This window comes from Pelodiscus sinensis, chromosome 20, assembly GCF_052426305.1.
Source record: "Pelodiscus sinensis isolate ZL-2025 chromosome 20, ASM5242630v1, whole genome shotgun sequence".
Lineage (NCBI taxonomy): Eukaryota > Metazoa > Chordata > Testudines > Trionychidae > Pelodiscus > Pelodiscus sinensis.
Genome location: NC_143071.1, coordinates 4,112,046 through 4,137,473, shown reverse-complemented (window position 1 = coordinate 4,137,473; position 25,428 = coordinate 4,112,046). Strand labels below are relative to the sequence as shown.

Below are 25,428 nucleotides of genomic sequence, written 5' to 3'. Positions count from 1 at the left end.
AACCCACTGCTCCCCCGTGTGCTAGCAGGGCTGTTCAGAGCCTCGGGAGCTGGCACCCCACCCTCCCCACTGCGGGCCTGGCTGGGGCTGAGCCATCAACCGGTGGGGCCGAGGCCCCGGGTCCCTCTGCTTTCCCCTGGCGGCTCTCTGCTCAGCGGGGCTTGGCTTTGCGGCCACGCGCGGGGGGCTGAGCAGCACAGCCCCACTGGCACCGACGGCCCCAGAGCCACATCCGACCCTTTGCAGCCACCGGCTGCACCGCCCAGCCCAGAACCCCCTGTGGGCGCGGCTGGCGTTGACGAGCATCCGAAGGTGCTGGCTGCCAGGAACCCGCCGGTGGGGCCCAGCGGCTCACACCCAGGGTGGGCGCGGGAGCTGGCCCCAGACCTCGGGTGGGACACACGGAGCCCAGAGCTCGGCCCCGCCCCGCCCCCCGGCCGGTACCTGGTGTAGATGCCGTTCTTCCGGCAGAAGGAGTTCTTGACGGAGAGGCGCCGGTTGTTGAGCTCCAAGGCGGGGAAGCTGCCCTCGTCGAGACTCACCATCTCGCCATGGCTCAGCGCGTTCGACTTGGAGTTGTTCCCTGCCGGGGCGGGAGGGGAGACCTCAGCCAGCCCCGGGGGAACCTGCCCTTCACATCCGGCTACGGGGCCAGCTTGGACGCTGGGGCCCACCCGCTCGCACTTTTGCTGGGGAGCAGCCTGCTGCCCCCGCAGGCCTGGTGATGAGCAACGGGAAACCTCCCCCTCCCCCGGAAGTTGATGAAGAAAGGGGGAGCAGGTAGGGGAACTGTAGCCAGGGGTTCCCCAGGCCAATAACTTCTAGGTGCATGGGCATAAGACAGCTTTGGCTCCGCCTGTGGGCACCATGCCCGGCACGCTCCGTCTGTGGGCACCTGTGACGTAGCGGGGGGCTGTCTGCTCTGTAACGCGGGGTCCCCCCGCGCTGTGGGGTGCGATTCCCACTGACTCACCCACATGTGGATGGGCCCAGACACCAAGGCCCAACCTGGGCAGGTAACAAGGCTCTTTCCAGGGGGAGAGACAAAGGAAGGGAGGCGGAGACGGACATTTGCACAAGAGGGCTTTTGCCCAAGCGGGAGTGTCAACGTAGTTGCACAAGAACACTGACAATCTCACGAGATCGTCAGGGCTCTTGCGCAAATTCAAGCGGCCAGTATAGACAGCTGGCAAGTTTTTGCGCAAAATCTTGCCAATCTAGACGAAGCCGAAGAGAAGAGACTAAGCTGAGTGCTGGGGGTTCAGGGGCCGGTGGACCCCTATCCCAAGGGGTCTGAGGCTGCCTGGCCCTGACTCCTGTAGCCACATCACGTCTGTGCTGGGCTGTATCCTGGAGGAGCAATAAACCCCTCTATTCTACTAGCGGGCAGAGTCTCATCTTGCTGCTACAGGGGTGCAGGACCGGGGGGCTCCCCGACGCACCGTCACGGGCCCATACACAGCACGCTCCACGCCCGGCACGTGGGCACCACGCCCAGCCTTCACCTGCCGTGTCTCATCACTTGCTCTGGTGACAACCACAGCTTTGAACGGGGCTGAGAGGGCTCCGAGGGCAGAGTCCCCCCCCCCGTCCCCTCCCGCCAGCCAGCCTTCGGTGCCAGGGCTGAGGCGCCTCCGTGGGGCTCAACACTGGGGTGCTGCTCTTCACAGGTGCCCGGGGGCATGGGACACGCAGAGCTGCCCGGGCTGGCCCAGCCCTCCGCGCAGCTGGAGGAGTGAGGCGCGGACCACAAGGCCGGTGCATCGGTCTCACCGCGGTGTCGGACCAGACATGCTTGTCCCGCTGCGAGCGCGGCACGGTCCCGCCCGGCATGACACCCTCAAGCAGACCAGGGGCTAATGGCGCGCTGTGCCCAGCGAGGGGGGAGCAGGCCCTGAGCATCAGGAGATCTGCACCCCGGCTCTGCCAGCGGCTCCCGGGGGCACGGCACCATGCTGCTCGTGTCTGGCTTTTCCCCTCCCCGATGCCTCCTGATGTCCCCCATCGGCTCGTCAATGTCCGTCGAGCGCTTGGAGAGCCCTGCAGAGCCAGTGCTGGGTTGGGCACAGGGTTCCAGAGCCAACAGCTGCACAAGCTGCCTGGCGCTAGTCCCCTTGGGGCTCACCTGCCCACTGCCTCCCAGCCAGAGCGGCCCCCGGCCCCCGGCCCCGGCAGGGCGAACGGTGCGGTGGCACCTGACACCCCCGAGCGAGCAATGACCCAGCAGCAGGATGGTGGAGAATCGGCCCTTTGGCTTCTAACTCCATTCCCCACGAGCTCCCGGCACCAGCCCTAGCGACTCTCCTGCGACTCGCCAGCACTAGAAGCCAGGAACCCGGGCTCCCACCTCTCCCTGCTCTGCTACACCAGCGTATGGACTGAGCAGGGCGGCTGCCCCCCCCCCCGTGTGAGAAAACAGAGCCACGTGTGCTAATCCCGGCCAGTCCTGCTGCTGGCAGCTCGCCAGGAGAGCAGCCGTTTTCGATCAGTGGCTCCCAGGGACCTCCGCACGGCCAGTGACGCGCTCTCCCAACCCGCCGCCTGCCGGCGCGGCGCAGGGCCGGGTGAGAGGGGCCGGCTGCTGGGTGGAGCCTTTGGGGACACTCCAAGCCCTGGGCAGCCGGAGCGGGCAGCATGCTGCCCCCAGGGACGCAGGAGCACGGTGCGCACCCCGGCGCTGGCTCCCCTGGGCGTGGCGGCACTGACCAAGCCACCTCCCATCCTGGCACCGGTGTGAGGGGCGCAGAGAGGGGCCTGCCCACCAGCTACATGGATCCAGGCAGGCAGGTCCAGGCAGCATGTCTTCAGCCAGGCCCCATGGGCACCGCGGGAAGGCTCAGCTGGGTCAGGCAAGCCCCAGCCCCGCCCCTGAAGCCAAGCCCCACCCACCCCAGCCTGATCCTTCCTGGCCATGCGGAGGCGCCGTTGGCAAGCTGCAGACAGGGCCAGGCTGCCCGCCGCCCTCCACGGCCCAGCCCTCCCCTCCCGCAGGCAGGCTCTGGCTCCCCGCGCGGCCCCCGTCTCTTCAACAGGATTGTAGCTCGGAACCTGCCCCCCTTGTTCCTGGCACCGGGCGGCCTGCCGGGGGCCCGGGCGCTCCTCCCACACCGCAGCTTCCGTGGGTGGGGCAGGCAAGGGAGCACCCCCCGGGGGGGGGCGACACTCACCTGAGTCTGACTTCTTGGCATACTTCTTGCTCTGCCCGCGGATGATGAGGACGAAGACCAGCAAGAGGATGAAGATGAGCCCGACCAAGGCGATGACCACCAGGAACCACCACTCCTCGTAGAAGGGGTTGGCTTTCTGGGCTGGAAGGCAGCGTGGCCAGCAGAGTCAGTGCCTGCCCGCCCATCCGGCTCAGCCCCAGCGTGTCCTGGGCGCTGGCGGGGCCCGGGGCCTTGGGTGTGCCCTGGGGCAGGACCCGGCCCATCCCAGGGACCATTCCTCTGGTCCCAGGAGACCCCCAATAGAGGCGCAAACAATGGAGCCGCTTCGACTGGGGGGGCCGACAGCTCGGGGCACCGGCAGAGCTGGGGGGAGCCCTGGGCTGGGCTGGCAGGGGCAGGAGTGAGTGTGGGGCGGGAAGGGGAATCACAATATGAGGCAGCTGAGTGCCCTGGCTGGATCTGCCCCGTTTCGGTGGCTGGCTCTCCAGGCAGCCGGGCCGAGCCGCCGAGCGTTTTCTTGTTTCCAAGGAAGCTGCTGCCAGTGCAGATGGAGAGATTCCCCCTCCCCTCCTATCACCCCCTTAGTGCCCTTTAACACTACCTCCGATGAGCGCCCCCCCCAGCCCATGGCCCCTGCCGCCAGCATCCACTGCCCCCCCCCCGCTGCTGGCTCCCCCACTGCCAGATCTCTCTACCCCTCTCCAGCCAGGGGACGCGGGGGGGGGGAGGGGAGGAGGGGGACAGGACTGGCCTGCAGGGAGGGGGCACACTGGAAGGGGGCAAGGTGAGGGAGGAGATCCCTGCCTCCCCATGGCCGAATTCCCCTTCCTGGCACAGCGGCCCCATAGACAGGCCAGGAGAGCAGCCAGGGCACGACCCCCCCCGGCCCCGGCCCCAGCACCTGAGACAGAAGGGGAGGGCGCGCTGGGCGTCCCGTAGCCGTAGTCGTTGACCGCGATGACCCGGAAGTCGTAGCTGACGCCTTGCTTGAGGATGTCCATGCTGAAGGTGTAGGACGTCACCTCCCGGGGGATGTCCTTGATCAGGATGTCCCATAGCCCCTCGTCTGGGGGAGAGAGGCCCCGTGCGGTGAGGGGAGGAGCCCAGTGGTGAGGGGAGGAGCCCCGTGAGGTGAGGAGCCCAGCGGTGAGGGGAGGAGCCCAGTGGTGAGGGGAGGAGCCCAGTGGTGAGGGGAGGAGCCCCGTGCGGTGAGGGGAGGAGCCTCGTGCAGTGAGGGGAGGAGCCCAGCGGTGAGGGGAGGAGCCTCGTGCAGTGAGGGGAGGAGCCCAGTGGTGAGGGGAGGAGCCTCATGCAGTGAGGGGAGGAGCCCAGCGGTGAGGGGAGGAGCCCAGCAGTGAGGGGAGGAGCCCGGACTTGGGGAGGCGCTGTCTGGCGAGGAAGATGCTTGGGGGGGCTCGTCGGGCCTGGTCCCGCGCTGGGCCCTGGAGACGGCCCAGAGGCCCTGCCAGGCCAGCGACCCATGTCCCGCCCGGCCGTGACTAAGCGCAGGGGCAGAGCCGGGCCCCGTGTTCCAGCCAGGCCGGCGGTGGCCGGAGAGCCGAGCGAGCCCCCCAGGGAGTGGGAAGGGGGCTGAGGGGCAGCGTACGCACCTGAGGGCCGGGCCTCGATGACGTAGCGGGTGATGGGCCCCTTGCCGGGATCCCCGCTCGCCCAGTGGATAGTGATGGCTGAGCCGTACCGGGAGATGAAGGGCTCGCCCGGCGGCCCGGGGGCACCTGGCAAACCAGAGCCAAAGACGCCGTCACAGGGAGAAAAACCGCAGCTTTTGTCTGATGTCGCTTTGGGGAGGGGGGGAGCCCGGCCCTCTGCCCGCTTCTCTCCCCAGCCCCCCATGGCTCCACCCTCCACGTCCAACCCCGACTGGGGCCCTTTGGGGGACTCCTTCCTGCCCCAGAGAGCCCCGCTGGTGGGAATCCCGGGGGCCCCGTCCCGAGGCCGCGTGAGTCTGCGTGGCAGCACCCTACCGTCTCCCGGCCCCGTGGTGATGTTGGCCTCCACCTCGGGCCCGTAGGCGAAGGTTTTGGCCCGGATCCGGAACCGGTACGTCACGCCCTCCACCAGGTCCTTCACCTTCAGCCACAAGGGGCTGGTCCCCTTCACGTCCACCGTCACGATCTTACTCACGCCTGCGGGCAAGGGCACGGATGTGGCAGGCAGCCACCCTGGCGCTCACCCTCCCTGTGGCCAACCCTCCCCGGCCGGCGTGAAATCCAGGCCCGCATCACCTCGCCTGGCCTCCGTGGAGGAGCAGTTTCCGGACTAGCGTCTCTGCAGACCGGATCCCGGCTCGACTGCGCGACAGTGTGACCCACATGCCTGCGGGGGGTGGTTCGCTGGCCCCTGGAGAGGCACCGGGACCACTTACAGAGGGAGGGGATGAGTGCGCCGCAGCCTCAGCTGAGAGCCGGCTGGCTCTTGACTCCAGCACTGAGGTCCCCGGTTTGGTTCCGCCTGTGGGCATCACACTAGCTAGGCTGGCTCTGTTAACACACAGCGGCTGCGTCTAGACGGGCAAGTTTTTCCGCAAAAAAAGCCGCTTTTGTGGAAAAACTTGCCAGCTGTCTACACTGGCCGCTTGAATTTGCGCAAGAGCACTGACGATCTCATGGAAGATTGTCAGTGTTCTTCCGCAAATACGATGCTGCTCCCGTTCGGGAAAAAGCCCTCTTGTGCAAATATATATGTGCAAGAGGGCCAGTGTAGACAGGGAAGAATTGTTTTGCACAAAAAAGCCCCGCTGGCGAAAATGGCGATCGGGGCTTTCTTGCGCAAAACCGCGTCTAGATCGGCACGGACGCTTTTCTGCAATAAGTGCTTTTGCGCAAAAGCGTCCGTGCCAATCTAGACGCTCTTTTCCGCAAATACTTTTAACAGAAAAACTTTTCCGTTAAAAGCATTTGCGGAAAATCATGCCAGTCTAGACGTAGCCAGCTAGTCCCGCATCCTGCCTCCGGTCCCCCATTGGGGCTGCCTGGCGCTAGCTGGCCCGGCACCAGCCTTCCTGACCCTGTGGGACTGGCACGTGCCCAGCGAGTCGGAGTCGCAGGATCAAAGGGCATCCTGCCTGGCGTGGCTTTAAAGGAGACGGGCCCCCGGGGTCGCTGCGGCCCCTCTCCAGAGCCCCGGTTGCACGGCACGTCCTCCGACCTGCACTCCCCCGAGCCCAGGTGGCAGCAGGGAACACTGAGCAGTTGTTGGCTGGTGCTGGGAAGAGGAGGGGGCCAAGGTCTCCCCCGTGTCACTGCCGTGGGGCAGCAGATGTGGTGGGAGCTGGGGGGGTTAGCGGGGGGAGCCTGGAAGTGGTGCTGCCCTTGCTAAAGAAGTAACGAAGGCCCATGAGAGCTGGCAGTGCCGGGATGTTTTTAACCTCTCAACACCCCCCCCGAATTCTCCTCTCGGCCCCGTTGGATCGGGGTTTCTTTTCCGAGTCCCTGGACCGTTTCAGCCCCAAAAGGACAGTGGCCGAAATGTCCATTTTGTCCAAGGCACGGCCCCGTTTTTGCCATGACACTGGGACGGGCGCGCCCAGCTCCTGCGGCGACACTTCGGGCGTGCCCAGGCCCGTGCAGCCTTGCGCACCCGTGGGACACGCCGAGGCTTCCCCGGCCTCCTCCTGCAGCCACCTCTGGGGAGCCACACGGGAAGGGTTTTCAAGAGAACAGGTGGGAGCTGGGCCAGGACGCAGGCCTGGTGGCCACACCCAGGGGGCCACGTGGCTCCCAGCCCCCCCCCCCGCCGCTCTCCTCCTCCTCCCCCTCCCCTAGACACAGGACCCTTCGGCCTCCGTCACCGGCTTTGCTTCCCAGCCCCCCGGGGAGCCGTGGCCCTCAATTCCTGGTCACAGCTCTCCCCCCTGCTCCCACCCTCGCCCCCTTACCGTCCACGGGCGTGCAGGGCTCATAGACCAGCCGGTACCCTTCCAGGACGCCGTTGGGCAGCAGGGGCGGCTCCCAGGAGACGTTCACCGAGGTGGTGGTCAGCTCGCTGAAGCGGATGGTGCTGGGGGCGCCGGGGGCTGCGTGGAGAAAGCAGAGGGGCTTGGCAGACTCCCCCACACCCCTGTGCGCGAGGGGCGATCCTGCCGGCCCCGCGCTCCTCTCCCGGCAGCTCGCTGGCCCGAGGAGCGTCCGTGTGCCGGGGGAAAGGGACGGATTCTGGCCGGCAGCAGGAACGGGGGGGGGGTGTGTGACCTGCCCAAACCTCCCCCCGCCAGCGCCCCTGCGCAGGCCCCAGAGGGGAGCGGAACAGGGCCTGCCCCACGGGTGGCCGAGCCTGGCGCAAAGGCCACCTGACCGCAGGGTGAGCCCCCCTGGCTCCGGGATCCCAGCGCAAAAGGAGCAGCAGAGTGAGGACGAGACCTGGCCACGCAGGGGAGCGACTGTGCAGGCCTTGGGGCACGGAGAGCTGCAGGCTGGGGGAGCGGGAGGCAGACAGGCAGCCCCCCCAGGCGAGTTTGTTCGAAAGACCCTGGACGCGTTTGGGTTCTTAGGAGAGACGCCGGCCTGGGGCCGGGGCCGGGAGGGGGTCGTGGGAGGTACCTTTGGACCAAGCGAGTTCTTCACAGGCCTGCCAGAGGGGGGACACTGAGGCAGGGCGCCATGGAGCGACCCCGGCCGTGAGGGGGGCAGCCCGAGTGAGCCAAGAACGCCAAACGCATCCCCAAGTCCCCAGTAACGCCCCCGCGGCGGGGCTGGACCCTGCAGGGCCCCCTCTTCCCCCCACAACGCCAGAGAGCGAGAGACACGAGCCGGGCGGGCTCCTCTCTGTGCCCGGTGTGCCTGGGCCATGTCCCCTCCTGCCGCCAGCGCCGGCCGGTCGCCCTGGCGACAAGCGCCCAGCCAAGACACCTCGCACGGCTGGGTTGTTTTGGGGAAAGGCCACTTCCTGCCCCGCCCGGCACCGCTGGGGCGGGCGAGAGGGGAAGGTGTGAGAAACAGGCTGGAAAGTCTCCCGCGGGCTGCAGAGGGGCCAGCGGGCCATCTCCCCACGTCCCGGGGGGCAGGGACTGTCAAGGGGAAGGAGGCCGAGGGCAGGCCAGCCCTGCGGTGCACAACGCTCGCCGGGCCGAGGCCCCAAAGATTGCTTGGCGCGGGGGGCCTGGCCCAGCAGGGAGCCCCGGAGCTACCTGGGCAGGTCCAGCGCAAAGAACGGGGGCGATTCTTTCCAGCCTCGGTGCTGGGCTGAGAACAACCCCGAGGGTGTGTCGGGAGGCTGCCCCGTCCCCGCGGGAGAGGGGCTGGAACCTCGCCCAGCGCCTCCCTGGGCGTCAGAGCTGTTGGGGCGACCCAGGACAAGCCCAGCTCTCCCGGTGGGCTCCCCGCTGGCTCTACACCCGGAGCGCTCGGTTGCAGTTCCCCTCCCCTCCCCGCCTGGCTTCCCAGCCCCACGCCAACAGTGGGACGAGCCTGCCAGGTCTCAGCTTAGAGCCTCCTCTGCAAACAGCACAAAGCTGCGCCCCCAGGAGCACCGCTCGGCTCAGGGCAGGACTAGCAGGCAGAGCGAGGGGCCGGCAGTGCGCAGGGCTGGGCGGCAGGAGCCCAGGGCTGGCGTGATGGGGTGAGCCAACCCCACCACTATCCCCAACAAGGGGACAGGGCCACGGCGGGAGCACGTGCGGACACGGCCCGGGCGGCGGCGAGGCAGATGCCGCCAGACGCTGACGGGGAAGGGGCGGGCCGGCAAGGCGCGGAGCTACGGCGGGCGGAAGCGGCAGTGGCACTCCGGGAGCACCCGGAACCGGCCACGGGGGAGGATGTCGCCGGCGCGCCGGGAGGGGGAGGTCACCTGTGGAGGGGGAGGTGAAGGGGAATAAAAAGTGGGACACGGGAGGGACAAGGGAAGGCAGGTGAACGTGGAGGAAGTACGGGGTCGAGGGGGATGGAGGGGCAGTGAGGGCTGCTCCGGGAAGGGGGAGCCCGGTGGCAGGGTTGAGGGTTGGCCCAGGGTACGGTTGCGGAGCCCGAGACTGGGCACGTTCAGGGGTACGCTCCCGCCTGCTACCAGTGGGAGCTCGGTTCCCAGTGTCAGGGCCCTGGGCCGGGGTCTGTGAGAGAGGGTGGGCCCGGACCCCCCTCCCTCGTTTGGTTGATGGGCGACTCTTAAGAAGGCAAAGGCCCGCTCCTTGGGGGCCTTACAGTTGACCCAGGGGCGTGGCGCGTCACGACTCAATCGGGGCACGCTAGACACTGTCAATGAACGGGGTGTGAGACCAGAAGAAAGCGGACGTGCGACAGCCGGGATAACGCAGGGCGAGGGGTGCAGGTCGGGAGTGGAACAAGGACTCTGGGGGAGCCCGCCTGGTTTGCAGCCTCACGGGTGGGTGGGCCGGCGCCCCCTCGCCCAGCCAGAAGCGCACCTGCCTGCTGCGTCCTGCCCCGGACGGGGGCGCTGCGGGGCCCGTCCCCGGCGGCGTTGAAGGCCGAGATGCTGATGAGGTAGGAGGTGTATCCAGTGAGGTTCTTCAGCTTGGCCCCGTTCTCGGGCAGGAAGAGCGTCTTCACCCGCTCCGTGCCGTTCCGGCGCTGGGCCTCCCAGAAATAGATCTGGGGGGAAGAAGGGGACGGGGGTAAGGCCAGGCCCAGTGCAGGCAGGCGGCCAACATGGCTCTAGCCCCACTGATCCCGGGGGTGCCCCTTACAGCCTGCCCCCGGCACCCCACACAGACTCCAAGAGCGCCACCTTGCGGGACCCTGGCAGAGCGACTAGGGACGGTGGCTAAGACGTGGGGCCTGACCCCCAAGGACGACCCCGGCCCCATCGCTCCGCGGGAGACGGTCAGATGCGCCAGGAAGAGGAACGCTCCCGACGGCCTTGCAGACCCTGCGGCTGCGTAGCCAGGCTGGTGCCCTCTCCAAAGAGACCCCCCGCTGGGCAGAGGGCCGGGGGAGGGGAGTTGCGACCCCCCCATGGGAGGGGAGATATCAACAGTGGGTTAAAAGCAGCTTTTCTGGGCTTAATGTAAAGCCTCCTGATCAGTTTCAGCCAGGGCCGCTTGCAAAGCGAAGTGGAGCAAGCGCGTCCACACGGGGCACCGGTTTCACGAAGCCCCCTGTCCCGCCCCGCCAAGGGGAAGCCCTGCAGCGGCTGCGTTTGGGCCGTCCCGCGTTCTGGAGCCAGCAACGCGGGCTGGGCCACCCCTGGTGATACCCGAACATCCGGGGAGAGGCTGCCCAGCCCCCGCAACCTTCCCCAGCTCTGCTTCCCTGCGAGCTGCATGGGCCTGGGCAGCCAGCTCGCCCCAGGGCCTGGGCACGGACCCGTTGTGCCCCCGTCGCTGACCCAGCGTCCCGCAGCCGGCGGCTCCCTGGGGCCCCCCGCCCCGAACTGCAGCGAGCGTCAGCTCCGGGGCACCGCGATGCACGGGGGCGGGTGGCCAAGCTGCAAGCTGCCCCGGGGTGTGGGGCACGGAAGTCTGGCCCGGGGGAAATGCCAGGGGCCCCCAAATCTGGCAGGGCCCTGCTGGGGGGTGCACCCCGGCCCCCCAGAGGGCGGCGAGGAAAGGGCCGGTGTGGGATTGGAAGGGCAACAGCGCCACCTGCTGAGCACACTGGGAACAGCCACAGCTGTGACTGATTCTGGGGGCGGGGCGGGGGGGGGGGGGGTAGCCCGGCTCCTCTGCATTTCAGGGGGGCTCCTGCCCCTGGGAAAGCCCCAGCCTGGTCCCCTTCCTGGCTGCGAGACGGGTGCTGCCCTGTAGCTCCGGCCCCCCACGCCCGGGAGGGAGGAGCACGGGCGCAGGGTGGCAACAGACTGAGCAAGGAGGGGTGGTGGTGACATGGGCCCTCCTGGCTCGGACGGACTCAAATCAAACTGGCTCCCGGTGCCTCATATTCCTGGAGCACCTTCTACCCATGCATCCCCCCAGCACGGACCCGTTAAACTCCACCCCTGCTTTGGCATGCACCCGGGACTGTTCCTGGCCCTGTTGGCATTAGAGGGAAACTGAGGCAGAGCGGGGTTGTTGAGCTGGTATTAGAAGGAAACTGAGGCAGACAGGGTTGATGAGCTGGTATTAGAGGGGAACTGAGGCAGAGCGGGGTTGATGAGCTGGTATTAGAAGGAAACTGAGGCAGACAGGGTTGATGAGCTGGTATTAGAAGGAAACTGAGGCAGACAGGGTTGATGGGCTGGTATTAGAAGGAAACTGAGGCAGACAGGGTTGATGGGCTGTCAGAGGGAAACTGAGGCAGACAGGGTTGATGAGCTGGCATTAGAGGGGAACTGAGGCAGAGCAGGGTTGATGAGCTGGTATTAGAAGGAAACTGAGGCAGACAGGGTTGATGAGCTGGCATTAGAGGGAAACTGAGGCAGGCAGGGTTGATGAGCTGGTATTAGAGGGAAACTGAGGCAGAGCGGGGTTGATGAGCTGGTATCAGAGGGAAACTGAGGCAGACCGGGTTGATGAGCTGGCATTAGAGGGAAACTGAGGCAGAGCGGGGTTAATGAGCTGGCACTAGAGGGAAGCCAATGGGAGCTCTGGGGGTGCCCCTCAGCACCATGTCCCGCAGGGAGTGGGGTGGCATGGGGGTGGGCTTCCAGGGGCTGTGCCGACTGTCAGCCATGCATGCAGCCCAGGCAGTGGGAGACGGGGCCAGTACCTTGTAGCCCTGGATGTCGCCGTTCTGTGCCTCCCGGGGCGGCGGCTCCCACGTGACATCCAGCTGGGTGGCCGTGGAGGTCTGCACGGCCACGTTCTGTGGCGGGGCGGTGGGCACTGCAAAGCGGAGCGAGCTGGGGTGAGCGCGCCAGGGCCCCCCAGTGCTCCCGTCCCCCGGCCCGGCGACGGGGTGTCAGGAGAAGGGGACGTCCCCTCTTCCATCTGATGGCACCCTCTGCCTGGGGACACCAGGGGGGCCTCTCTTGCAGCGCTGTGCTGCTGTCACGGGGTCCAGGCGCCGCGCCCCAGCCCGTGGCTGCTCAGACAGCGGGCCAGGCTGGCTCCTTGTGGGGGAGCGTGGCGGCTGCCGCTCGGGGAACGGCGACCGCTCTGGGAAACTCCCTTAGCTCAGCTGGGCCCGTGGATTCCCCGCTGAGGGCTGGCTGTGGCCGTGGCCCTTCGTGACCCACGGGGGAGCTTGACGCGGAGATGCCCGCGCAGCCCTGACTCACCCGCCTCGCCCACGAAGACCTCCTGGGGGGGGCTGGAGGGCCCCTCGCCCACGGCGTTGTACACACTCATGCGGATCTCGTAGCGCCTGTGCTTGCTCAGATCTGCAGGGGGCGAGAGGGGGGGGACGTGGGTGCCAGGGAGAGCAGGGCAGGGGAGTTTCATCACCCCCATGAGTCCCTTCCCTGCCCCCCGGGGCCAGGCAGGGTGCTGGGATGCCCCCGCCGCAGGGCAGTTCTGCTGGTAGGTCTGCTCCGCTCTCTGGTGTGATGGGGAGCAGTGGCGTGGCTGGGCACCCTGCGCCCGTGAGCAGAGAGGGGTGTACGTGGGCTCTGGCGGGGGCGCACTGGCTGGGGCGCTGGCTCCAGAAGGCCCTGGCTGCTCTGCTGCGCCCCAGGGCCCCGGCTCTGCCAGCCTGTCCTGGACCCTGTTCCCAACTCCCCTGGGTCCTGCCTTCACTGGCCTGTTCTGGACCCTACTCCCTACTCCCCTGGGTCCTGCCTTCACTGGCCTGTTCTGGACCCTGCTCCCTACTCCCCTGGGTCCTGCCCTCACTGGCCTGTTCTGGACCCCACCCCCCATGGCTTGCACAGCTGTGACCCAAGGTTGCACCAGGGGTGGACAGCTGCAGAGCTGGGCTATCCCCAGCGGAGGGTGGGGCCTGTCTCTGAGCCCTTGGCCTTGCGAAGGGGCCTGGCGCCTGGCAGGGACGTGTGCACAGGACCCGAGCCGTGCTGTGACGACTGCCCTGCGGGAAGCCTGCCGTACCCCAGCCCCAGCAAGCTCTGCACCGGAGCAGGGCTGGGCTCAGCTGCAGGACCTGGGTGCATGTGTGGGGCCGAGGAGTTCCCTGTAAGCAGAGTGCTTGGTCAACCACCCGGAGAGATTCAGATACTGCTCAGCTGATTAGCAGAGTGGCCACAATGGCCTGTGTTTCTACGGGTGGTGCACATCCACACGTGTCAGTGCATGTAACAAAATGTATTCCACACATGGAAGGCAAAAATCAGAGGGAACATTGAGGAGTGGCCCCCTGCCTTCTTATCGGCGCCACTGGGAAGATGAAGATACCAGCCCTGCTGCTGGGCTGGCCTGCTGCCCACATTTCTAATCCCCCGCCCCACAGAGCAGCCGGCCACCTCAGTGCTCCCACACCTGAAAAGGTCCCCATTTCCATCAGCTGGGCCGCCAGGAGCATTCATGAGGGGCAGGGGATGACTTGGCTGGAAGCAGCCACCCAAAGGAAAGTCGCGGCCCTGCTCTGGTGCCAGGTGAGGGCACGAACGGGCAATGCCGTGGCACCTGCTGGCTTCCAGAGAAAGTGGGGCGCGGGGGTGCCCCCACCTGCCCGACGGTACCGACCCCCCACCCCACTGCCACAGGCCTCTAGCAGAGAGGAGAAATCAGAGACAGCTCCCTGGGGCGCATGCAAGGGCAGAAAGGCAAGACGGGGAGCAGGAGAGATTTCCTGTTGCAGCTCCCTGTGGACGCTGCAGAGCCCGGAGCTCCCCCAGCGCAGGTCTGGGGGGGCTCACCCCCGGGGCCCCCAGGGGTCTCTGGCCAGCGGACGAGCCCGGCATGCGGCGGGGGTGGGGAGGCCAGGCGGAAAGCGGCACGCAGACGGACGGGGAGACGCCAAGGAGCCCGAAGCAGCCAGCGGAGACTTACTGTCCAGTTCGTGCTGCGTGAGGCTGGCTCCGGTCAGGTTCCGCACGGCGTAGCCGGCTGCGGCGTGGAGAGGCAGCGCAGGGAGAGCGGTCAGTGGGTTAGGCGCACACGCAGAGGGACGCAATCGAGGGGGCAAGCAGGCCAGGCGCCCCGCGGAGCCGGGAGCAGCAGGGCGGATGCCCGGGGTAGCGCAGGGGCAGCGTGGTTAGCGGGGGCAGGCCCGCTGGGGAGTCTCTGCCGGCCAGGGCTTCAGGGGAGAGGGAGCTGGGGAGAGCCGGGCAGCGGGCCCTGGGAGTGACGGGCTGGCGGTACCCTGGCTGAGTGCACACCCCTGGGTCCGCCCTCGGGACTGCCTCTCCGGCCCGGCCTGGCGCGGGGGGCCGGGTCTCTGTCCCTCCCCCTGCCCTGAAGGGAGTCCGGTCTGGTGCCCACCTAGCACTGGGTGGCCCGCCCCTCCCCTCCCCTTCTGCATGACCAGGGCATAGGCCTCCACCTTGCCCAGGGGCTGTTCCCCTGAGTAGCAGCCTGGGCATGAACCGGTGCCAGGGAGTGCACCCCCCAGGGCCAGGGGCGGGGCCAGGATCCGGGATGACTGACAGCCCTCGGCCCAGCCCCCCCAGGGGGGTGGGGCTGTTGTCAGGGGGCTTTCGCATGCGTCTGGGGGGTCCCCAGCTGCCCCGTTCCCGTGGGGGAAGCAAACAAGAGACTTGGCAAACGGGGAGGTTAAAAAAGCGCCAGGACACATTTCGGATTCTCCCCCCCAACCAACGTCCCTCCCGCCAGGCTCCCATTGCTCCAGAGCCCCCCGCCCCGGCCCCTTGGCATCAGCGCTCACGCTCCCTGCCCGAGGCGTGGGCTCAGCCTGCTGCCCCGAGCCCCTGGGGCCGGCCGGCCGGTGTTCCTGCACAGAGCGCTCGGGGGGGTTACAAGGCAGGGCCCAGGGTGGGGCTGGGGATCTTGGAGAACCCCATGGTCTGGGGTGAGAGGACCCCCCCGACGCCCCTCCCCACCCATCTGCGTTTCCAGGGGCCGCGGTTCCTGCCCCGCCAGGGCTGAGCACAGGCACTCACGTGTGAGCTCCGTCCACTTGGCGCCAGGGCCGCCCAGGCTGCGCGTGGTGAAGCTGCGGGGCCCGTCGGAGACCAGCTCGCGGTAGCGGATCCGGAAACCGAGCAGGATCCCGTTGATCTTGTCCTCGGAGGGGGGCTGCACGGGGCGGGGGGGGGGGCAGGAGCCAAGAGGCAGGTGCCGTCAGGGACGGGGAGCCCACGGAGAGGGGGCCTTCCCCACCAACCTGCGCAGCGCTGGCCACTCCCGGACCCTCCCCCCACCGCACTCTGCAGGCCCCCTGAGGCCGGGGAGGGGTCTTTAGAGCCCCGCCTTGGGGTGGGGGAGGGATCAGGGCTGAGAGACGCCAGCAGCACCCCCAGCCCTTGCAGGTCCCTGGGGAGCAGCAGCACCCCCTGGAGCCAGCCTGCTTGGCCTCTCCCCGCGGCCGGCCGCTGGGTTCTACCGACCAGCAGCACCGGGCGGGAGCTTTGGGAGACGCCGTGCCGGCAGCCTGGCCGGAGAGAGAGTGAGACCGGGAGGGGAGGGCAGCGTGGTGCCGCAGGGCCAGGCCGGGGTGGGGCGGCTGTTGGGGGCGGCGCGGCGCCGCTCGGTACCTGCCAGTGGATCAGGACGGAGGTGGTGGTGTGCGGCGTGACCGAGAGGATGGTGGGAGCTTCCTCTGGGGCTGAGGGGAGAAGAAACACAGGTGAGCAGCGGAGAGGCAGGAGGGTCCCTTCCCCCCGGGCCAGCCCAGGTGCGCTGGCCCCAGACCCCGGCTCTCTCCCTGACAGCTCAGGGGGTCGCCGCCCTCCACGCGGTCCCTGGGCGGCATCCCCGCTGCACTGGGCCAGGTGCAGAGCGAGACGAGGGGCCCCCGTGACAGCCCCCCACAGCCGCTGGAGACCAGGCGCCCTGCAGCCTCCGGGCACCGTGTCTCCCAGCAGCCTCCGGGCACCGTGTCTCCCAGGCTTCCCGGGGCGGGGAAGAGGCACTGACCGGCCTGCAGCGTGGTGAGCGACTCCGACTCGCGGCTGTACGCGCTGTCCCCGATGTCGTTGGTCGCCTTGACGCGGAACTTGTAGGAGGTGAAGGGTTTCAACCTGAGGGAGGGGCAGGGCAGGGGCATGAGGCACAGCGGGGGGAGGGGGCATGGGTGCTGTCTTCCCTTCTAGCCGCAGGTGGGGGGCTACCCCCACCCCCAGACCCTACCCCTTCCCCCAAACCTCCTCGCCCTCGCTCCCGGAGCCTCAGACCCCGCAAACTAGCCGGAAGTGCTGGGCAGGAGGGAGGCCCGGGGGAGAAATTGGCTGCTGGGCGCTCCGCACCCACTAATCCCTGCCCCCCCCCAGGTGCTCCAGCCCCGGAGCACTCCCGGAGCTGGCGCCTATGGCTGGGGGGCTCCGGGACCAGGGGCTTGTGGGAACCCAGAGCTTTCCAGTAGAGGCAGGGTATGAAATGGAGCAGCCCTGCTCTGGCCAGGGTGTGGGGGGATGAGATCAGCTAAAGTGCCCAGGAGGCGTCACAAAGCCATTCTCCTGGGGGGGAAACCGAGGCACGAAGTGGGGCCTCAGGTCAGCAGCAGCAGCGGGAAGAAAAGCCAGACCTCTTGACTCCCAGCCCAGTGCCCCTAGGCCGCGCTGCCTCTCGCTTCCCCCCACCCCACCCCAAGGCCCCGCCTCACCGGTCCACGACGAAGGAGGTGGCGTTGTGGCTGACGGAGGCGGAGTGCAGCGTCCACTCGCCCGCCGGCAGCTCGCGGGTCTGCACGGTGTAGTAGCGCACGGGGGAGAGGCCGTCGCTGCCTGGCTCCCAGCACAGCAGCACGCTGCGGGCTTTCACGTCCTCCTGCTGCACCACGGGCTTGCTGGGGGGCTGCGGGCGGTCTGAGGAGAGGGAGAGGGGCGTGAGGGCTCGGGGCTGCTCCCATCTCCCCTCGGGCAGGGCCTGGCTTCCAGGCCCGCTGCTGGCTCGGAGGGCAGCGCCGCGGCACATGGCACGAGGTCTCTGTGAGGCGGCAGTGGCACATTGCACAAGGCCTATGAGGCCTCTGTGAGGCAGCCGTGGCCTGTCGCACGAGCCCTCTGTGAGGCAGCCGTGGCCTGTCGCACGAGCCCTCTGTGAGGCAGTCATGGCCTGTCGCACGAGGCCTCTGTGAGAAGGCAGTGGTGCGTTGCATGAGGCCTCTGTGAGAAGGCAGTGGTGGATCGCACAAGGCCTCTGTGAGAAGGCAGTGGTGCATCGCACGAGGCCTCTGTGAGAAGGCAGTGGTGGATTGCACAAGGCCTCTGTGAGAAGGCAGTGGTGCATCGCACGAGGCCTCTGTGAGGCGGCTGCGGCTCATGGCACGAGGCTTGTGAGGTGGTGGTGTCCTCGGCCCCCCCAGCCCTGGCGCATGGTTACCTCTCTTCTCGGTGGTCACCACCAGCGCCTCGGCTGCCTCGCCCCAGCCTTTGCGGGTCTGCGCCGTGATGCGGAAGAGGTACGTCGACTCCGGCTGCAGGCCGGCGGCCGTGTACTGGCGGGCGCTGGGGTTGAGCACTTCCACGGTGGCGGCGTTGGCGCTGGTGGTGTTCAGGCGGTGGGTGATCTGGTAGGCTGTGGAGAAGGGCGACAGAGACGGTCAGCGAGTGCTGGGCAGGGGGAGACGTGCCGGGGGTGCCCCTATCCCTGCCTGCCCGGGGGGGGGGGCCAGGCCGGGGGAGACGTTCACAACGGGCCCTTGGGGGCTCCCAGGCCTGGGCCCGTCCCATCACAGCGCCAGGCAGGGCTGGCACCGGCTGCCGTACCCCGCCCTGCGGCAGCTCGCTCAGCCGCCCACCTGCCCGGAGCACAGTCTGCTTCCAAGGGGGGGGGATTCTGTGTCCCTCCTGGCTCCGTGATGCATCGGGGAGCAGCTCGGGCGTGTCCAGGAGCCGAGGTCGCTGGCTCCTGCCTGGTGATGTATCAGGAGAGCAGCTGGGGCCCCGAGGGAACATGCCGCGCCGGGCCCTCGTGGGACACTTCCCGGAGAGGCCCCCCCCCCGCCCCGCTCACACCCGGCTGCCCGACCGTGGAACAGCTGCCGGCCAGGGGCTCCCAGCGCAGCACCGGCAGGGCCGCCCCGAGCCCGCGGGGGGAAGCGCTTACCTAGGACGATGCCGTTCGGCGCGGCGGGGGGCTGCCAGATCAGCCGGACGGACGTGGTTCTCACTTCCGGGAAGAGGATGCCCACCGGGGGCCCTGGCACTGAGCGAGAGCAGAGGGCGCTGGGTGATGGGCAGCCAGGCTCAGAGCCCTCGGGGAAGGGAGCCCGGCCCAGCCCAGCAGCTGGGGGAGCCCCTTGGCCAAGCCCCTATGCTAGCGCCCACTGGGGCTCCATCGCAGAACCTGCCAGGGCAGCTGGGTGCAAAAACTCCCACCCTCTTAGGGACACACACAGCTCCCCCCCAGGGCCACACCAATCCCCCGTAGGGACACAGACTGCCCCCTCTTAGGGACACACACAGCTCCCCCCCAGGGACACACCAATCCCCCGTAGGGACACAGACTGCCCCCTCTTAGGGACACACACAGCTCCCCCCCAGGGACACACCAATCCCCCGTAGGGACACACACTGCCCCCTCTTAGGGACACACACAGCTCCCCCCCAGGGCCACACCAATCCCCCGTAGGGACACACACTGCCCCCTCTTAGGGACACACACAGCTCCCCCCCAGGGCCACACCAATCCCCCTTAGGGACACAGACTGCCCCCTCTTAGGGACACACACAGCTCCCCCCCAGGGACACACCAATCCCCCTTAGGGACACAGACTGCCCCCTCTTAGGGACACACACAGCTCCCCCCCAGGGACACACCAATCCCCCGTAGGGACACACACTGCCCCCTCTTAGGGACACACACAGCTCCCCCCCAGGGACACACCAATCCCCCGTAGGGACACACACTGCCCCCTCTTAGGGACACACACAGCTCCCCCCCAGGGCCACACCAATCCCCCGTAGGGACACACACTGCCCCCTCTTAGGGACACACACAGCTCCCCCCCAGGGACACACCAATCCCCCGTAGGGACACACACTGCCCCCTCTTAGGGACACACACAGCTCCCCCCCAGGGCCACACCAATCCCCCTTAGGGACACAGACTGCCCCCTCTTAGGGACACACACAGCTCCCCCCCAGGGACACACCAATCCCCCTTAGGGACACAGACTGCCCCCTCTTAGGGACACACACAGCTCCCCCCCAGGGACACACCAATCCCCCGTAGGGACACACACTGCCCCCTCTTAGGGACACACACAGCTCCCCCCCAGGGCCACACCAATCCCCCGTAGGGACACACACTGCCCCCTCTTAGGGACACACACAGCTCCCCCCCAGGGACACACCAATCCCCCGTAGGGACACACACTGCCCCCTCTTAGGGACACACACAGCTCCCCCCCAGGGCCACACCAATCCCCCTTAGGGACACAGACTGCCCCCTCTTAGGGACACACACAGCTCCCCCCCAGGGACACACCAATCCCCCTTAGGGACACAGACTGCCCCCTCTTAGGGACACACACAGCTCCCCCCCAGGGACACACCAATCCCCCGTAGGGACACACACTGCCCCCTCTTAGGGACACACACAGCTCCCCCCCAGGGACACACCAATCCCCCGTAGGGACACAGACTGCCCCCTCTTAGGGACACACACAGCTCCCCCCCAGGGACACACCAATCCCCCGTAGGGACACAGACTGCCCCCTCTTAGGGACACACACAGCTCCCCCCCAGGGACACACCAATCCCCCGTAGGGACACACACTGCCCCCTCTTAGGGACACACACAGCTCCCCCCCAGGGACACACCAATCCCCCGTAGGGACACAGACTGCCCCCTCTTAGGGACACACACAGCTCCCCCCCAGGGACACACCAATCCCCCGTAGGGACACAGACTGCCCCCTCTTAGGGACACACACAGCTCCCCCCCAGGGACACACCAATCCCCCGTAGGGACACACACTGCCCCCTCTTAGGGACACACACAGCTCCCCCCCAGGGACACACCAATCCCCCGTAGGGACACAGACTGCCCCCTCTTAGGGACACACACAGCTCCCCCCCAGGGACACACCAATCCCCCGTAGGGACACACACTGCCCCCCATACTGAAGGGACACCCATGGACCCCTCCCCTAGAGACACCCTTCCCACACCCGCAGCTTCTGTAGGGATACACATGCTGTAGGGGAACCCCTCATCCCTACACCCCCTTTTTGGGGCATGCACCCTCTTTTCACTCCCTTGGGGCACCCCCCAGCACACCCCCACGTGACCGGGCACGCACCCCAGCGTGTGTGCATACCCCACCCTGTCACACTCAGGGGGGCAGAGGGAGGGCGATGCGCTCGCTCCTCCCTGTTCCACCCCCACACTGTGTTCCTGGGGCTGCAGCCGCACCCCTGCGCCCCCAGGGACGGGACGACGGCGGGGGCCTGTCCCCACCGGGCGTGACAGAGGGCCAGCCAGGGGCTGTTTTCTCCCCAAGGCCCCCTCCCCTCGCCTCAGACCGTCCCTCAGTGGGCGCGGGGCCTACCGTCGTCCAGCGTCCGCTCCAGGACGGGCGGGGAGCTGGGCACGCCGTCGCCGATCCTGGTGAAGGCCAGCACGCGGATCTCGTACAGCACGTACTTGCCCAGGCCCGCCAGCTGGGCGCTGCGGGAGGCGTTCCCCTCCGCCGGCCAGAACTGGGCCTGGGCGTCCGAGTCCTTCTCCTTGTACACCACCTGGAAAGCATCCGGGGTGACACCCTTGTAGCCCGCGCCACCCTCCCCGGGGCTGCCCTGCCCCCTCGCCGGCAGGGCTGGGGCACACGCCAGTCACGGCACAGCCCCATCCCAACAGGACCCCTACCCTGGCACCACGTCCCAGAGCACCACGCCGCACGCCAGGCAGCCTCGCCCTGCGGAAAAGCCATGCGGGGAGCAGGGACTGGCACGTTTCGGGGAGCTCAGCGAAGGAGCAGCCACGGGACTGGGATCGCGGAGGCCTGGGGTCGGAATTGGGGGGCAGAGCTGGTTGGGAGCCCAGGGCTTTGCTGCAGGAGGCTGTGTGGGGGGGTCCCAGCTGTCCAGAGCGGGGCTGAGGGGTCCCAGCGAAGGGTCGCAGGGGCTGGCACCCACCTTGTACCCCAGGATGCGCCCGTTGCAGTCGGCCTCGGGGATCTCGCTCCATCGGACCAGCATGCTGCTGGAGGTGGTGGCCAGCGCCGAGACGTTGGTGGGGCCGGACGAGGGGACTGGCAAGGGGAGAAGTGAAGTCAGAAGCCGGCCTGTCTGCTCCCCGTGGCCGGGCGGGGCCTGCTAGGCTGGGGCTCTGCCGGCACAGCAGGCCCAGGGACAGCGGGGAGCGGGAGATACCTGACTCCCTGGTGCGCCCCACCACGACGTGGCTCCAGGGCCCGGCCCCGATGGCGTTGAAGGCCTGCACCTGCACGCGGTACTCCGTCCACTCCTCCAGGTCCTCGATGGTGAACTCCCGCTCCACCCGGTCGTGGATCACGTGCGCCACCGTCCTGCCCCGCCCGTCCGCCCGCGTGTACCGCAGCTTGTAGCCCACCGACTCCGGGTTCCCGTTGTACTCCAGCTCGGGGAGCGGCTGGGGGGAGACGCTCAGCACCGGCCGGCCTCACTGGCCCTCCCGCACCTGTCCTGACCCCCGTGCAGCTCTGCCTGGCTACCCCAGGCACCTCATCACACGGCCCCCCGCTAACCCGCATACCTCCCTTAACGCCCAGCCCCCCAGCATAGCCCCCCGCTAACCCGCGTACCTCCCTTAACGCCCAGCCCCCCAGCACTGTCCCCCGCTAACCCGCGTCCCTTCTCTATCGCCCAGCCCCCCAGCACAGCCCCCCGCTAACCCACATCCCTTCCCTATCGCCCAGCCCCCCAGCACTGTCCCCCGCTAACCCACGTCCCTTCTCTATCGCCCAGCCCCCCAGCACAGCCCCCCGCTAACCCACATCCCTTCCCTATCGCCCAGCCCCCCAGCACTGTCCCCCGCTAACCCACATCCCTTCCCTATCGCCCAGCCCCCCAGCACTGTCCCCCGCTAACCCACATCCCTTCCCTATCGCCCAGCCCCCCAGCACTGTCCCCCGCTAACCCACATCCCTTCCCTATCGCCCAGCCCCCCAGCACAGCCCCCCGCTAACCCACATCCCTTCCCTATCGCCCAGCCCCCCAGCACAGCCCCCCGCTAACCCACATCCCTTCCCTATCGCCCAGCTCCCCAGCACAGCCCCCCGCTAACCCACATCCCTTCCCTATCGCCCAGCCCCCCAGCACTGTCCCCCGCTAACCCACATCCCTTCCCTATCGCCCAGCCCCCCAGCACTGTCCCCCGCTAACCCACATCCCTTCCCTATCGCCCAGCCCCCCAGCACTGTCCCCCGCTAACCCACATCCCTTCCCTATCGCCCAGCCCCCCAGCACTGTCCCCCGCTAACCCACGTCCCTTCCCTATCGCCCAGCCCCCAGCACAGCCCCCGCTAACCCACGTCCCTTCCCTATCGCCCAGCCCCCCAGCACTGTCCCCCGCTAACCCACGTCCCTTCCCTATCGCCCAGCCCCCAGCACAGCCCCCGCTAACCCGCGTCCCTTCTCTATCGCCCAGCCCCCCAGCACTGTCCCCCGCTAACCCACGTCCCTTCCCTATCGCCCAGCCCCCCAGCACTGTCCCCCGCTAACCCACGTCCCTTCCCTATCGCCCAGCCCCCCAGCACTGTCCCCCGCTAACCCACGTCCCTTCTCTATCGCCCAGCCCCCCAGCACTGTCCCCCGCTAACCCACATCCCTTCCCTATCGCCCAGCCCCCCAGCACTGTCCCCTGCTAACCCACATCCCTTCTCTATCGCCCAGCCCCCCAGCACTGTCCCCCGCTAACCCACATCCCTTCTCTATCGCCCAGCCCCCCAGCACTGTCCCCCGCTAACCCACGTCCCTTCCCTATCGCCCAGCCCCCCAGCACTGTCCCCCGCTAACCCACGTCCCTTCCCTATCGCCCAGCCCCCAGCACAGCCCCCGCTAACCCACGTCCCTTCTCTATCGCCCAGCCCCCCCAGCACTGTCCTCTGCTAACCCACGTCCCTTCCCTAATGCCCAGCCCCCCAGCACAGCCCCCTGCTAACCCACGTCCCTTCCCTATCGCCCAGCCCCCCAGCACAGCCCCCTCCCCGCGTTTCCCTATCGCCCAGCCCCCCAGCACTGTCCCCCGCTAACCCACGTCCCTTCCCTAACGCCCAGCCCCCCATTACTGTCCCCCCACTCCCATGGGCAGGTCCCCCCCCCCCCGCTCACAAAGGCCTTTTAGCGTCCAACAGGACCGCAGCCCTCAGGCCCTGCTCCGAGCCTGGCTCCCGCCCAAGGCAGCGCCTGGCAGGGTCACTCACCATCCAGCGCAGCCACAGGCTGGTCTCGCTGGCCGTCCGCAGGGTGACGTTGGTGGGCGCCACATCTGGGGGGGCCTGCAGGGTCTGCACCCGCCTGGAGGGCAGGCTGGGCGGGCTGGTGCCCACGATGTTCACCTGCCTCAGGCGGAAGCTGCGAGGGGCAGAGCCGAGTCACCGCGGGCAGGGCAGGGGCTCGGGGCGGCTGTGGGCACTGCTGAGCCCCACCCCTAGCGCAACAGGGCATGGGCCGCAGTACAAGCCCAGGGGCAGGGAACGCACGGGGGGCGGGGAGTACCCCCGCCAGCAATGCTGCCTCCGCCCTGTGCTCTGGCCGACACGAGAGGAAAGGTTCAACCCACGTGCTGCCCAATCGATGGGCAGAGCGCCCACATTTTGTTTCTACGGGTGGTGCACATTTGCATGTGCCTCGGTGCACAGAAAAAAATTATTCCGCACGTGGATGGGAAAAGTCTGCACGCGGAAGGAAAAGAGTAGAGGGATGTTGACCTAGAGCCGCTCCCGTAGCAGCCGTAGTAGGGACAGGGCGGCAGCCTCGCCCGGTCCCGGCACCCACCTGTAGTAAGTGTAGGGGCGGAGGTTGGGTACCTCCATGGCACGGGCGTCGGGGTCGTTGGCCAGCTGGTGAAGGAGCTCCCACTCCTCGTTCTCGCCGGTCTGACCCACCTGTGGACAAAGGGAGGGCGTGAGGCACCGGGGCCCTGCCTACGCCACGTCCCAGCCCTCCAGAGCAAGGTGCCCGCGCCCCCACACCCCGGGCTCCCCGGATGCCCTCACCTGAGCTTCCACCAGCCAGCGGGAAATGGAGGTCTTCCCGTCATAGCCCGGCCGGAACTGCAGGGCGACCGAGCGCGGGCCGATGTTGGAGATGCCCAGATTCGTCGGCGCGCCGGGGAGCTCTGCAGGGAGAGGCCGGGATGGGAGGGGGCGTCCCGTTGTGGGGCCAGTGGGCGAGGGGGGCTGGCCTGCCCCCTCTGTTGCTGCCCACGCCTGGGTGCCTGGGCCCGTGGCAGCAACAGGGGGAGACTGTGCCACCCACCAGCCCCGCACCAGCCCATCACACACACACACACACACAGTAGCACCCACCAGCCCGCCCCACACACACACACACACACAGTAGCACCCACCAGCCCGTCACACACACACACTACCAACCACCAGCCCATCTCACACACACACACACACACACACACTGTATCACCCACCAGCCTGCCCCACACACACACACACACACTGTAGCACCCACCAGCCCGTCACACACACACACTACCAACCACCAGCCCATCTCACACACACACACACTGTAGCACCCACCAGCCCGTCACACACACACACACACACTACCAACCACCAGCCCATCTCACACACACACACACACACACACACAGTAGCACCCATCAGCCCGTCACACACACACACACACTACCAACCACCAGCCCATCTCACACACACACACACACACACACACACACCCACTCACCAGCCCGACACACACACACACACACACACAGCTCTAGGGGCAGATACACCCCCAGCACAAGCAGCCGGGCCTGGCTGATGGCCATGAAGGCCTGATGGGCCCAGCTCCTGCTCAGTGCTGCAGCCGGGGTGCCGGTCAGCCCTGGCCCTGGCTCCAGACCCGCGCCCAGGGCGGTCTCCGTGGGGTGCCCTCGAGCCGAGCAGGCTCGTCCTCTGCCAGAAGCCAGCTGGAGGGCGGTGACGGGAGCCGGGTTTACCTGGCGGGACGCCGGAGGAGATGGTGGAGGAGGAGACCAGGCCCTGCCCCTTGGACGTCATGGCGGCCACCTCGATGGTGTAGGTGGTGAGGGCGGTGAGGCTGGTGACGCGGTACTCCAGGGTGACGTTGGGCAGGTAGTGCGTCACCCGCGTATTGGTGCGGTTGTACTCCTCCCAGGAGATCCGGTAGCCTGGAAAACGCAACCCAGCCACGTGTCACACTCTGTCCCC

General features: G+C 67.9%; 1 protein-coding gene across 4 annotated transcripts in view; it reads right to left on the bottom strand.

Moving 5' to 3' along the window:
• SDK2 (sidekick cell adhesion molecule 2) overlaps nucleotides 1–25,428 on the bottom strand; it is a 181,258-nt gene that overhangs the window by 7,260 nt on the left and 148,570 nt on the right. For 3 of the 4 annotated variants that reach the window (XM_075904029.2, XM_075904031.2, XM_075904032.2), the window contains 23 exons: nucleotides 25,197–25,388; nucleotides 24,235–24,356; nucleotides 24,014–24,123; nucleotides 23,440–23,590; nucleotides 21,410–21,647; nucleotides 21,173–21,288; nucleotides 20,587–20,776; nucleotides 18,139–18,237; nucleotides 17,413–17,607; nucleotides 16,694–16,895; nucleotides 16,009–16,112; nucleotides 15,627–15,697; nucleotides 15,033–15,168; nucleotides 13,963–14,019; nucleotides 12,297–12,398; nucleotides 11,786–11,901; nucleotides 9,544–9,730; nucleotides 7,066–7,203; nucleotides 5,153–5,314; nucleotides 4,778–4,903; nucleotides 4,069–4,233; nucleotides 3,168–3,308; nucleotides 445–583 (listed from right to left, as the gene is read on the bottom strand). In XM_075904029.2, coding sequence (XP_075760144.2) covers nucleotides 445–583; nucleotides 3,168–3,308; nucleotides 4,069–4,233; nucleotides 4,778–4,903; nucleotides 5,153–5,314; nucleotides 7,066–7,203; nucleotides 9,544–9,730; nucleotides 11,786–11,901; nucleotides 12,297–12,398; nucleotides 13,963–14,019; nucleotides 15,033–15,168; nucleotides 15,627–15,697; nucleotides 16,009–16,112; nucleotides 16,694–16,895; nucleotides 17,413–17,607; nucleotides 18,139–18,237; nucleotides 20,587–20,776; nucleotides 21,173–21,288; nucleotides 21,410–21,647; nucleotides 23,440–23,590; nucleotides 24,014–24,123; nucleotides 24,235–24,356; nucleotides 25,197–25,388 — 3,259 coding nt within the window. The remainder of the gene's footprint in view (nucleotides 1–444; nucleotides 584–3,167; nucleotides 3,309–4,068; nucleotides 4,234–4,777; nucleotides 4,904–5,152; nucleotides 5,315–7,065; nucleotides 7,204–9,543; nucleotides 9,731–11,785; nucleotides 11,902–12,296; nucleotides 12,399–13,962; nucleotides 14,020–15,032; nucleotides 15,169–15,626; nucleotides 15,698–16,008; nucleotides 16,113–16,693; nucleotides 16,896–17,412; nucleotides 17,608–18,138; nucleotides 18,238–20,586; nucleotides 20,777–21,172; nucleotides 21,289–21,409; nucleotides 21,648–23,439; nucleotides 23,591–24,013; nucleotides 24,124–24,234; nucleotides 24,357–25,196; nucleotides 25,389–25,428) is intronic. The other variant, XM_075904030.2, reaches the window with a different exon arrangement.